At 41.8% G+C, this 12,170-nt stretch overlaps 1 protein-coding gene across 1 annotated transcript in view; it reads right to left on the reverse strand.

The window, feature by feature from the left end:
• The window catches only part of LOC110529191 (interphotoreceptor matrix proteoglycan 1-like), a 38,233-nt gene extending 33,025 nt beyond the window's left edge, over positions 1 to 5,208 (reverse strand). Inside the window, exons 1-2 of the mRNA XM_036984868.1 lie at positions 4,897 to 5,208; positions 259 to 501 (exon numbers count right to left, since the gene is read on the reverse strand). Coding sequence (XP_036840763.1) covers positions 259 to 501; positions 4,897 to 4,966 — 313 coding nt within the window. The 5' untranslated portion in view covers positions 4,967 to 5,208. The remainder of the gene's footprint in view (positions 1 to 258; positions 502 to 4,896) is intronic.
• Between the last annotated feature and the right edge of the window lie 6,962 nt (positions 5,209 to 12,170).

Below are 12,170 nucleotides of genomic sequence, written 5' to 3' on the forward strand. Positions count from 1 at the left end.
TGGCTGAAATAACCAAATCCACTAATTTGAAGGGGTGTCCACATGCTTTTGTATATATAGTGTATTTAAACATTTCTAACTAGTGCACAGAACAATTTTCACTATTTCGTTTGAGCAGAGGCTATGGATGCCATGCCCCAGGTGAGGCCTCACCTCATGACCTCTGTCGAGGGCAGAAGACCTAGATACTGAACATGTGACACTGAAATAGCCAACAGAACAGCAATTGATTAACTATAATGAATGGGAGGCCTATACCTCTGAGCTTGTAGTAGGCTTGATGGCTGGCGATGACCTCATTGATGGTCTCCTGAGGACAGACTCTCACTCCAGAGTGAAAGACCGCTGACCTCTTTGTACGATGCTTTTCTAGGTCAAATATCATTCTGACATTAGAGTTTTGTTTGGTCGTTCTCAAAAGTTCAACCAAGTGCATAGAATTGATGGCTTCTGTTTCTGTCCCGATAACTTCACTCTGCCAGGAGCCCCGATTATTCCTCTCTGCAAAAACATGATAAAAGGAAAAAGACATTGAAACCATGATATCTTCAAGATGTGTCAAATTGTATAGTGTACTGTATCATGTTTGAAAAGCCTATGTTGAAAAGCCACTTTTTCCCTCACGGCTATTCTGAAATATATTAGTGTGTCATTGAATTCTATCTATGCATACAAATATGAATGTCTCTGGCTTCCATTTGGAACAGAATTACTTGTTTTGAATGATCTCTCAGCTGTGCGAGATGAGCGTTCTACTGTAGTGGTGGGAGGGAAATTCAGGACAGCCATCAATCAAACCACTTATCAGCAGACAGTGATGTTTACAGGTGTGGGATCTTAATTTGATCACTCTGTTGATGGAGAATTTTCCTGCAACGCAGTCATTTTAAAATGTGTAATGTATTTGAGGGTTAAAAATGCTTTAAAAATGTTACCCCCTTTTTCTCCCCAATTTCGTGGTATCCAATTGTTAGTAGTTACTATCTTGTCTCATCGCTACAGTCCCGTACGGGCTCGGGAGAGACGAAGGTCGAAAGCCATGCGTCCTCCGAAACACAACCCAACCAAGCCGCACTGCTTCTTAAATTTCTTAGAGCTGCAATCCCTTTACCGGGAACGATATGACAACAGCCAGTGAAATTGCAGAGCGCCAAATTCAAACAACAGAAATCTCATCATTAAAATTCCTCAAACATACATGTATCTTATACCATTTTAAAGGTAATCTTGTTGTTAATCCCACCAAAGTGTCCGATTTGAAATAAGCTTTACAGCGAAAGCACCAAACGATTATGTTAGGTCACCACCAAGTCACAGACAAATTCTGCCATTTTTCCAACCACATAGGAGTCACAAAAAGCACAAATAGAGATAAAATAAATCACTAACCTTTGATGATCTTCATCAGATGACACTCATAGGACTTCATGTTACACAATAAAGTGCATATTTATGTAAAAACAAATCTCAGTATACATTGGCGCGTAACGTTCACTAGTTCCAAAAATATCAGGTGATATTGCAGAGAGCCACATCATTTTACAGAAATACTCATTATAAATGTCGATGAAAATACAACTGTTAGACATGGAAATATAGATACACTTCTCCTTAATGCAACCACTGTGTAAGATTTTTTTTTTTACTTTATGGAAAAAGCAAACCATGCAATAATCTGAGTACAGCTTTCAGACAACAAAGCAGCCAAAAAGATATCCGCCATATTCGGTAGTCAATATTATTCATAAATAGCATTATAAATATTCCCTTACCTTTGATGATCTTCATCAGAATGCACTCCCAGGAATCCCAGTTCCACATTAAAGGTTTGATTTAGTTCGATAATGTCCATCATTTATGTCCAAAGAGCTACTTTTGTTAGCACGTTTGGTAAACAAATCCAAAGTCAAAAATGTCCGTTCCTGTCCGTAGAAATATGTCAAACGATGTATGGAATCAATCTTTAGGATGTTTTTAACATAAAACGTCAATTATGTTCCAACAGGAGAATTCCATTGTCTTCAGAAGTGTGATGGAAAAAAGCTCCCTCTCATGTGAACTTGCATGGTCAGAGCATGGTCAGCTCATGGCAGACCTTACTCATTCCTCTCTCATTCGGTCCCACTTCACAGTAGAAACCTCAAACAAGTTTCTAAAGACGGTTTACATCTAGTGGAAGCCTTAGGAAGTGCAACATAACCAATATCCCACTGTGTATTCAATAGGGGCTGGGTTGAATATCGACCAACCTCAGATTTCCCACTTCCTGTTTGGATTTCTTCTCAGGTTTTTGCCTGCCATATGAGTTATGTTATACTCACAGACATCATTCAAACAGTTTTAGAAACGTCAGAGTGTTTTCTATCCAATACTAATAATAATATGCATATATTAGCAACTGGGACTGAGGAGCAGGCCGTTTACTCTGGGCACCTTTCATCCAAGCTACTCAATACTGCCCCTGCAGTCATAAGAAGTACAGCGCGCATCCAACCCGGAAGCCAGCAGCACCAATGTGTCGGAGGAAACACTGTGCACCTGGCGACCTGGTTAGCGCGCACTGTGCCCGGCCCGCCACAGGAGTCGCTAGTGCGCGATGAGACAAGGATATCCCTACCGGTCAAACCGGTAGCCCGGGCGATGTTAGGCCAATTGTGCGTCGCCCCATGGACCTCCCGGTCGCGGCCGGCTGCGACAGAGCCTGGGCTCGAACCCAGAGTCTCTGGTGGCACAGCTAGCACTGCAATGCAGTGCCTTTGACCACAGACTTGATTTTTAAATGTATCAACCCCTACAAAGATGTATATTTGTCACGTGTGCTCCCTCTCTGGCCTCTAGGTCACCAGGCTGCTCGTTATGACGCACACCTGTCACCATCGTTACCCGCACCTGCGCATCATCAGCCTCACCTGGACTCTATCACTTCCTTGATTTCCTACCTTATATATGTCTCTCCCTTTGATTCCTTCCCCAGGTGTCGTTGTTTCTGTTTCATGTCTGTGTGCTGTTCGAGTTTCTTGTTTTGTATTATGTTATGTTTATTTATTTAAGCACTCACTCCCCGAACTTGCTTCCTGCCTCTTAGCGCACATTGTTACACATTAATTGTAATCCACATTATAATCACATTTCCTGTTGCTGCAAGATTATTTTCCAGCTGTAGTAAACTGGTTCAAATTAAGATCCTACATCATATAACCATGAAGGAACATGACCTTTTCAGATGTATACTTGTCACCAAGGAAACAGAGACCACCATAGTCCTAATTTAGATGTCAGTACATTTGCATGCCATATACAGAAAAAGAGGATCCATGAGGATCAAAATGATTCTGAAAATAATTCTTGTTGCATGGGGTGCACATCTGAAATTGAGTCGCTTAAGTCATCGCAGAAAATGACATTTAATTCATTGTTTTTGTCCTACCATGAATATTTACAGCTTGAGCAATTCTCAAAGACCTTGAAACAGTGTTTCGTTCTGTGCGTTTATTTAATCCTACAAGAAAACCTGTTTATAACAACCAAAAATAGTAGCCAGTTTGTGTAGATATCAAGTCATGGGTAATGCCATGATCCACAATCTATTTGCCTACTTAATGAGTAATTTCTGCTTTTATACCATAGAGCCACGATCACTGCACAATCAAACTATAACGAACAGGCATTCCTTCAACTGTAGCTACATTTATTTAACTAGCCATTCAATCTGACCCTTTGTGTCTCTCTAGCCAGTTGTGTCTTCCAAGTCATTTTCACGTCACCAAGTTATTGCCAGTTTGTGTGAAACTACAACGAGTCTGACACCATCAATGCGGGATGAACCCATGCCAAAAGTTCAAACAAGTTGAAGGAGGTTGTGACAAATGCAAGGAAATCACTCTCCTGGGAAAGCTCATCGGCATTAGCATGGTAGGTACTGTATAGGAGATACTGCATAAGAGATTCTGCAGCCCTATAGGCCCATATCCTGTTGTTATGCCACCATTAGCAACATGCTGTCATCCTGGTTGATGGTAGTACATTCTGGACTATATGGTAGTACATTCGGGAAGGCATTCAGACACCTTCCCTTTTTCCAAATTTCGTTATATTACAAACTTATTGTAAAATGGATTTCATTTTAAAAAAAATCCTTATCAATCTACACACAATACTGCATGATGACAAAGCGAAAACTCGTTTTAAGAAATGTTGCAAATTTATTAAACATAAAAAACATAAATATATTTTTTACGTATTCAGACCTTTTGCTATGAGAATTGAAATTGAGCTCAGGTGCATCTTGTCCATTGATCATCCTTGAGATGTTTCTACAATTTGATTGGAGTCCATCGGTGGTAAATTCAATTGATTGGACGATTTGGAAAGGCACTATACTTTTCGTAGCAGGTTAGGAGAACTTACCCAGCAGGTTAGGATAATTCACATAGCAGGTTAGGAGAATTAAGTTAAGGTTAGGACAAATTATCCCCGAAATTACAAAAAATATTTTAATGATTTAATCCCATCCTGCCCGCCATATTCACTCATTACAAAGTGCAGTGGCTCCTGAGATAAATCAGAAGTTAGCGTAATCAGTAGGCCTACACACCAGAGCTTCAAAGGTAGCAGTAGTAAAGATAAAAAAAAGTGAATTTTCGATCATTCTGAGGCTTGGTTCAACCCAATTACCCTTAACGGAATCTTGCAGACTGCAGTTGTAAAGTTCCAAACACACATTGTGCATACTGTAAAATCATATTTTCTTTGGAACTGAAAATGTTCAACCTGCTGTATGAATGCTGTAACATTTTATATATAAAGCAGCAAGATCCTATAAAAACAGGCTTAGTATGGTGCCCTTCAGGTTTGAAGGTTTATGGCTCCCTGAACTAGAAGGAGCTTGAAGCTTACCTTTAATTCCTGTGGCTTGGAGAGTGAAGACGAATAGTGTAATAACAAAGAATCCATATTTCCAAGGCATATTGAAACCAGTATAAACTCTGCACCTGGGCTTATTTTTTATCTCATGTGGTTCCCATGAATGCTAACACAGTCCTTAGGATCACTAAATATCTGGGGGTCGATTAGAGGAGGCTGGTCATATAGGCTAAGGCTTTGACTTGGTTTCCCCGCTGATGGTGAGAATTCAAGGGTGGCATCTGACAGACATGGCATGGAACTAGGCGAGCTCTCCTGGTCCAACTTGGGTGTGTGGATGCGCTCGAAGAGTGTCAGGGTAAAAGAAGCAGGTGCTGTTTCGGGAATAATCTACTGCTCAGACATAATCCGTCTTTACCCCATGGGCCCTACAGCGCCAGCGTCATCCTGTTAGGGGCTTTCTTTGTGGGAGCATCTGTCAACCAGTAACCTGACGTAGCAGGGTTAGAAGAAACACCTCAGTGGAGTTCCCACATCCGCTTTTCAGCGGAAAAGGAAGCAAGGTTAAATTACAGTAGCTGAATCCCCGAAAAACAGATGCATCCTGCTAAGGGTGGTCAACCAAGGACCTGTGAGTCATCTCTGCCTGCCACCCCCTGGTACTCCTGCCCACCTCATCCTCCACTCCGACTCCCAACTTCACCTGAGACTGCCCACCCTCGAACCTCCTCATCCCACTATGTCACCCAGATCTTTACTGATCTCTTAGCTTACTTGGTACCTAAACCATAGCAGCTTTTATTAAATCCTCCACAAGACAATGCACTTTGTTCCTCTGTGGGTATTGCTGTATAGTACGCCAGACGGTGTTGTGTCTCCTCTAGGGGTTTAAATTGGGTGCTTTAGCAGTGGATTGCCACCTGCACTACTGTCAGAAAGCAGGAGGGTTGCCAACAGCCGCTGTAATTGGTGTTTTATTTGCGTTCTTGCCACTATAAAGCCCTCTCGGGATGAGTACCTATGAACTGTGATCTGTTTGATTCAGATGACTGGAGGAAAGTTGCAAGTAGTTATTTATGTCACTGACCAAATTACTGTATATACAGTGGGGAGAACAAGTATTTGATACACTGCCGATTTTGCGGGTTTTCCTACTTACAAAGCATGTAGAGGTCTGTAATTTTTATCATAGGTACACTTCAACTGTGAGAGACGGAATCTAAAACAAAAATCCAGAAAATCACATTGTATGATTTTTAAGTAATTAATTTGCATTTTATTGCATGACATAAGTATTTGATACATCAGAAAAAGCAGAACTTAATATTTGGTACAGAAACCTTTGTTTACAATTACAGAGATCATTCGTTTTCTGTAGTTCTTGACCAGGTTTGCACACACTGCAGCATGGATTTTGGCCCATTCCTCCATACAGACCTTCTCCAGATCCTTCAGGTTTCGGGGCTGTCGCTGGGCAATACGGACTTTCAGCTCCCTCCAAAGAGGCCACTCTAGGATCTTGAGATGCTTCTTACGGAGCCACTCCTTAGTTGCCCTGGCTGTGTGTTTCGGGTCATTGTCATGCTGGAAGACCCAGCCACGACCCATCTTCAATGCTCTTAATGAGGGAAGGAGGTTGTTGGCCAAGATCTCGCGATACATGGCCCATCCATCCTCCCCTCAATATGGTGCAGTCGTCCTGTCCCCTTTGCAGAAAAGCATCCCCAAAGAATGATGTTTCCATCTCCATGCTTTACGGTTGTAGTTGTGTGGAGTTTAGACCAAAAAGCTCTATTTTTGTCTCATCAGACCACATGACCTTCTCCCATTCCTCCTCTGGATCATCCAGATGGTCATTGGCAAACTTCAGACGGGCCTGGACATGCGCTGGCTTGAGCAGGGGGACCTTGCGTGCGCTGCAGGATTTTAATCCATGACGACATAGTGTGTTACCAATGGTTTTCTTTGAGACTGTGGTCCCAGCTCTCTTCAGGTCATTGACCAGGTCCTGCCCTGTAGTTCTGGGCTGATCGCTCACCTTCCTCATGATCATTGATGCCCCACGAGGTGAGATCTTGCATGGAGCCCCAGACCGAGGGTGATTGACCGTCATCTTGAACTTCTTCCATTTTCTAATAATTGCACCAACAGTTGTTGCCTTCTCACCAAGCTGCTTGCCTATTGTCCTGTAGCCCATCCCAGCCTTGTGCAGGTCTACAATTGTATCCCTGATGTCCTTACACAGCTCTCTGGTCTTGGCCATTGTGGAGAGCTTGGAGTCTGTTTGATTGAGTGTGTGGACAGGTGTCTTTTATACAGGCAACGAGTTCAAACAGGAGGGCTTCTTAAAGAAAAACTAACAGGTCTGTGAGAGACGGAATTCTTACTGGTTGGTAGGTGATCAAATACTTATGTCATGCAATAAAATGCAAATTAATTACTTAAAAATCATACAATGTGATTTTCTGGATTTTTGTTTTAGATTCTGTCTCTCACAGTTGAAGTGTACCTATGATAAAAATTACAGACCTCTACATGCTTTGTAAGTAGGAAAACCTACAAAATCGACAGTGTATCAGATACTTGTTCTCCCCACTGTATATGCCATTTAAAATGGCACCCAGTAGAAGGCACAGTTTATGCTCGTTGGTCCGAAAGTTTTTGAAATGAATGACTGACTGAGCATTTAGGTTCCATTTAGCGCTGCTGTAACCACCTATTTCCTAGACTCCCTCCACAATTTGACATTTGTGTTGCTCCACGAAAAGAGTGCCTTTTGCATCCCTTCGATATTTTATGTATAAATTGTGCACTAATTTAGAATTTTAAAAGCCTGTTATATTAAATGAAGTGCACTTTAGTATGGACCACATGGAGAATTCATTAAATCTGTTTTTTATATGAATAAAGTCTTGCATTAGTGCAAAATATTAAGCATTTTGACATGTCCCTCCATAAAAAACACACTTAATCCAAAAATGTCTCCCAGTTTTACCATTATTTTAAAGCCTTAGTTATTTTGTAGTTTTGACAAAGTCATTTTGAAAGATAATTATTTATTTGTGATTAGTTTAATTTACGTCTGTCACTCTTGTTAAGGTCAGCCCTGCTACATGAACTGAACTTAATATGGTGAAACTATTCCTTTAAAAAAAAAAATTCAAAAAAAATTTACATTTTTTATTTGAACCTTTATTTAACTAGGCAAGTCAGTTAAGAACAAATTCTTATTTACAATGACGACCTACCGGGGAACAGTGGTTTAACTGCCTTATTCAGGGGCAGAACGACAGATTTTTACCTAGTCAGCTCAGGGATTCAATGCAGCAACCTGTTGGTTACTGGCCCAACGCTCTAACCACTAGGCTGCCTGTCACGAGGCTGCCTGCCACGAGGCTGCCTGCCTATTGAACATCTAATAGTCAAATCATAGTGTAAATTATTTGTACATTTTCTAATGTTTTGTGGTGGAAAACTGGACGGGTCGAGTATAACAAGTCACCTGTTACCCACAGATAGACAGGCTAGAAATGTTTTGGCAATTACAGTTTTGTGTGAATCTTGCTTTCAATTGCCACTCCCTGTTGCACACAACAAGTTTCCATTTCCCCTGTCACAAGGGGATTCATGGTTAAGAATAAGAATAAATCATCAACCCTGTTACTTTATTTGGCATTTTACAGGAATTTACCATAGCCATTTTTTGGATTTAATCTCTTGAGATGGGAAAATATGTTTTTTTATTAAGTTGAATATGTGCTCTTTATGACAAATGCTAACATTAGGTGAAATCAAACTTTTTGTGGGACCAAATTACACATCTCAAAAGGTACCGAATCAGTGGAACGACCCATTTAAAAATCAAATCAAAGTTTACACAGATTCATGTGGTCGTGTACACAGATTTGCAGATGTTATCGCAGGTGCAGCAAATTACTTGTGTTTCTAGCTCCAAAAGTGCATTAATACCTAGCAATAGAAAACAATACACACATAATCCAAAAAGTAAAAAGAAAGAAGTTAAGAAATATCACATCCCAGAATATAAATATACATTCATATTTTGGGGATTATTATATATATATATATATATATATATACACTGCTCAAAAAAATAAAAGGGAACACTTAAACAACACAATGTAACTCCAAGTCAATCACACTTCTGTGAAATCAAACTGTCCACTTAGGAAGCAACACTGATTGTCACGCCCTGGTCGAGGTATTTTGTGTTTATCTTCATTTATTTGGTCAGGCCAGGGTGTGGCATGGGTTTTTGTATGTGGTGTGTTTTGTCCTGGGGTTTTGTTAGGTATTGGGTTTGTGGCTTAGTAGGGTTATCTAGCTTAGTCTATGGCTGTCTAGAGTGGTTCTCAATCAGAGGCAGGTGTTTATCGTTGTCTCTGATTGGGAACCATATTTAGGCAGCCATATTCTTTGAGTGTTTCGTGCACGAGTATTAGGCTGTTTCGGTTTTTGTTACGTTTATTGTTTTGTAGTGTTTGTATTGATTCGTTTTTATTAAACATGAATCTCAATAGCCACGCCGCATTTTGGTCTGATCCTTGTTCCACCTCTTCATCAGAGGAAGAGATAGAAGACAGCCGTTACACTGATTGACAATAAATTTCACATGCTGTTGTGCAAATGGAATAGACAACAGGTGGAAATTCTAGGCAATTAGCAAGACATCCCCAATAAAGGAGTGGTTCTGCAGGTGGTGACCACAGACCACTTCTCAGTTCCTATGCTTCCTGGCTGATGTTTTGGTCACTTTTGAATGCTGGCGGTGCTTTCACTCTAGTGGTAGTATGAGAAGGAGTCTACAACCCACACAAGTGGCTCAGGTAGTGCAGCTCATCCAGGATGGCACATCAATGCGAGCTGTGGCAAGAAGGTTTGCTGTGTCTGTCAGTGTAGTGTCCAGAGCATGGAGGCGCTACCAGGAGACAGGCCAGTACATCGGGAGATGTGGAGGAGGCCGTAGGAGTTCAACAACCCAGCAGCAGGACCGCTATCTCCGCCTTTGTGCAAGGAGGAGCAGGAGGAGCACTGCCAGAGCCCTGCAAAATGACCTCCAGCAGGCCACAAATGTGCATGTGTCTGCTCAAACTGTCAGAAACAGACTCCATGAGGGTGGTATGAGGGCCCGACGTCCACAGATGGGGGTTGTGCTTACAGCCTAACACCGTGCAGGACGTTTGGCATTTGCCAGAGAACACCCAGATTGGCAAATTTGCCACTGGCACCCTGTGCTCTTCACAGATGAAAGCAGGTTCACACTGAGCAATTGTGACAGACGTGACAGAGTCTGGAGACGCCGTGGAGAACGTTCTGCTGCCTGCAATATCCTCTAGCATGTTCGGTTTGGCGGTGGGTCAGTCATGGTGTGGGGTGGCATTTCTTTGGGGGGCCGCACAGCCCTCCATGTGCTCGCCAGAGGTAGCCTGACTGCCATTAGGTACCGAGATGAGATCCTCAGACCCCTTGTGAGACCATATTCTGGTGCGGTTGGCCCTGGGTTCCTCCTAATGCAAGACAATGCTAGACCTCATGTGGCTGGAGTGTGTCAGCAGTTCCTGCAAGAGGAAGGCATTGATGCTATGGACTGGCCCGCCCGTTCCCCAGACCTGAATCCAATTGAGCACATCTGGGACATCATGTCTCGTTCCATCCACCAACGCCATGTTGCACCACAGACTGTCCAGGAGTTGACGGATGCTTTAGTCCAAGTCTGGGAGGAGATCCCTCAGGAGACCATCCGCCACCTCATCAGGAGCATGCCCAGGCGTTGTAGGGAGGTCATACAGGCGCGTGGAGGCTACACACACTACTGAGCCTCATTTTGACTTGTTTTAAGGACATTACATCAAAGTTGGATCTGCCTGTAGTGTGGTTTTCCACTTTAATTTTGAGTGTGACTCCAAATCCAGACCTCCATGGGTTGATAAATTTGATTTCCGTTGATAATTTTTGTGCGATTTTGTTGTCAGCACATTCCACTATGTAAAGAAAAAAGTATTCAATAAGAATATTTCATTCATTCAGATCTAGGATGTGTTATTTTAGTGTTCCCTTAATTTTTTTGAGCAGTGTATATACACACACAGTGGGGCAAAAAAAGCATTGTCAGCCACCAATTGTGCAAGTTCTCCCACTTAAAAAGATGAGAGAGGCCTGTAATTTTCATCATAGGTACACTTCAACTATGACAGACAAAATGAGAAAGAAAATCCAGAAAATCACATTGTAGGATTTTTAATGAATTTATTTGCAAATTATGGTGGAAAATAAGTATGTGGATGGGGGCGTGCTCTCTCTGCTGTCTCGTCTAGTCTACGATCTGCTTCTTTGTTTTATTGAAGTTGAGGGAGAGGTTATTGTCCTGGTATCACTCCGCCAGGGCCCTCACCTCCTCCCTGTAGACTGTCTCGTCATTGTTGTTAGTCAGGCCTACCACTACATGATGACAGAAGTGAGTGCTACGGGGCAGTAGTCATTTATTTAAGTTACTTTCGCTTACTTGGGTATAGGAACAATGGTGAAAATCCTGAAACAAGTGGGGACAACAGACTGGGATATAAATATATTGAAAATGTCCCTAAACACTCCAACCAGCTTGTCTGCACATGCTCTGAGGCCGCGGCTTGGGATGTCTTCTGGGCCGGCAGACTTGCGAGGCTTAACTCACTGAAATGACTTCCTCACGTCAGCACGGAACTACTTCTGAAGTACTTCTAAAGTACTTCTGAAGCCATCATCGTTAATATTCATATGCTGTATTCATTGCCCTATTCACAGAGGCATCATGCAACATGGAAATGATGACTCGTTAACAAAAGGTAACGAACGATAAGCAAGAATCTCTCTGAGATTGAAGCAAATTTCACAAATCAAACAACATTATTTTTTCTTCAAAATGACAGCTCTCTTGTAGTGCATTTCGGCTAAATATGCAGACTTTGCCGAATTTTCACAGGAATCTATTGTATACAGTATACAGTGAGGGCTAATTTCCATTGTCCTGTAAGTGCCCTATTCATTTAGACACTGTCTCCATAATAAGATTTTTATTTTTCTAATTTGAACACATGCCATAAAAGGATTTAAACTTCTGTTTTTAACTTGTGGCATAGAATGTCACAAAATTTCAAAAGCCTCTATTATAATGTTCTGTATTTTAATTGCACTGGCCTCCAGTAACTCACTAATGGCTGGGATAACATTTAAACACCTCCAGCCACCAAGCGAATCATACTACGATCAGTGGACCAGTAGAATCACAGGTTCAATCCAGTCAATGTAGC

This window comes from Oncorhynchus mykiss, chromosome 8 (assembly GCF_013265735.2).
Source record: "Oncorhynchus mykiss isolate Arlee chromosome 8, USDA_OmykA_1.1, whole genome shotgun sequence".
Classification (NCBI taxonomy): domain Eukaryota; kingdom Metazoa; phylum Chordata; class Actinopteri; order Salmoniformes; family Salmonidae; genus Oncorhynchus; species Oncorhynchus mykiss.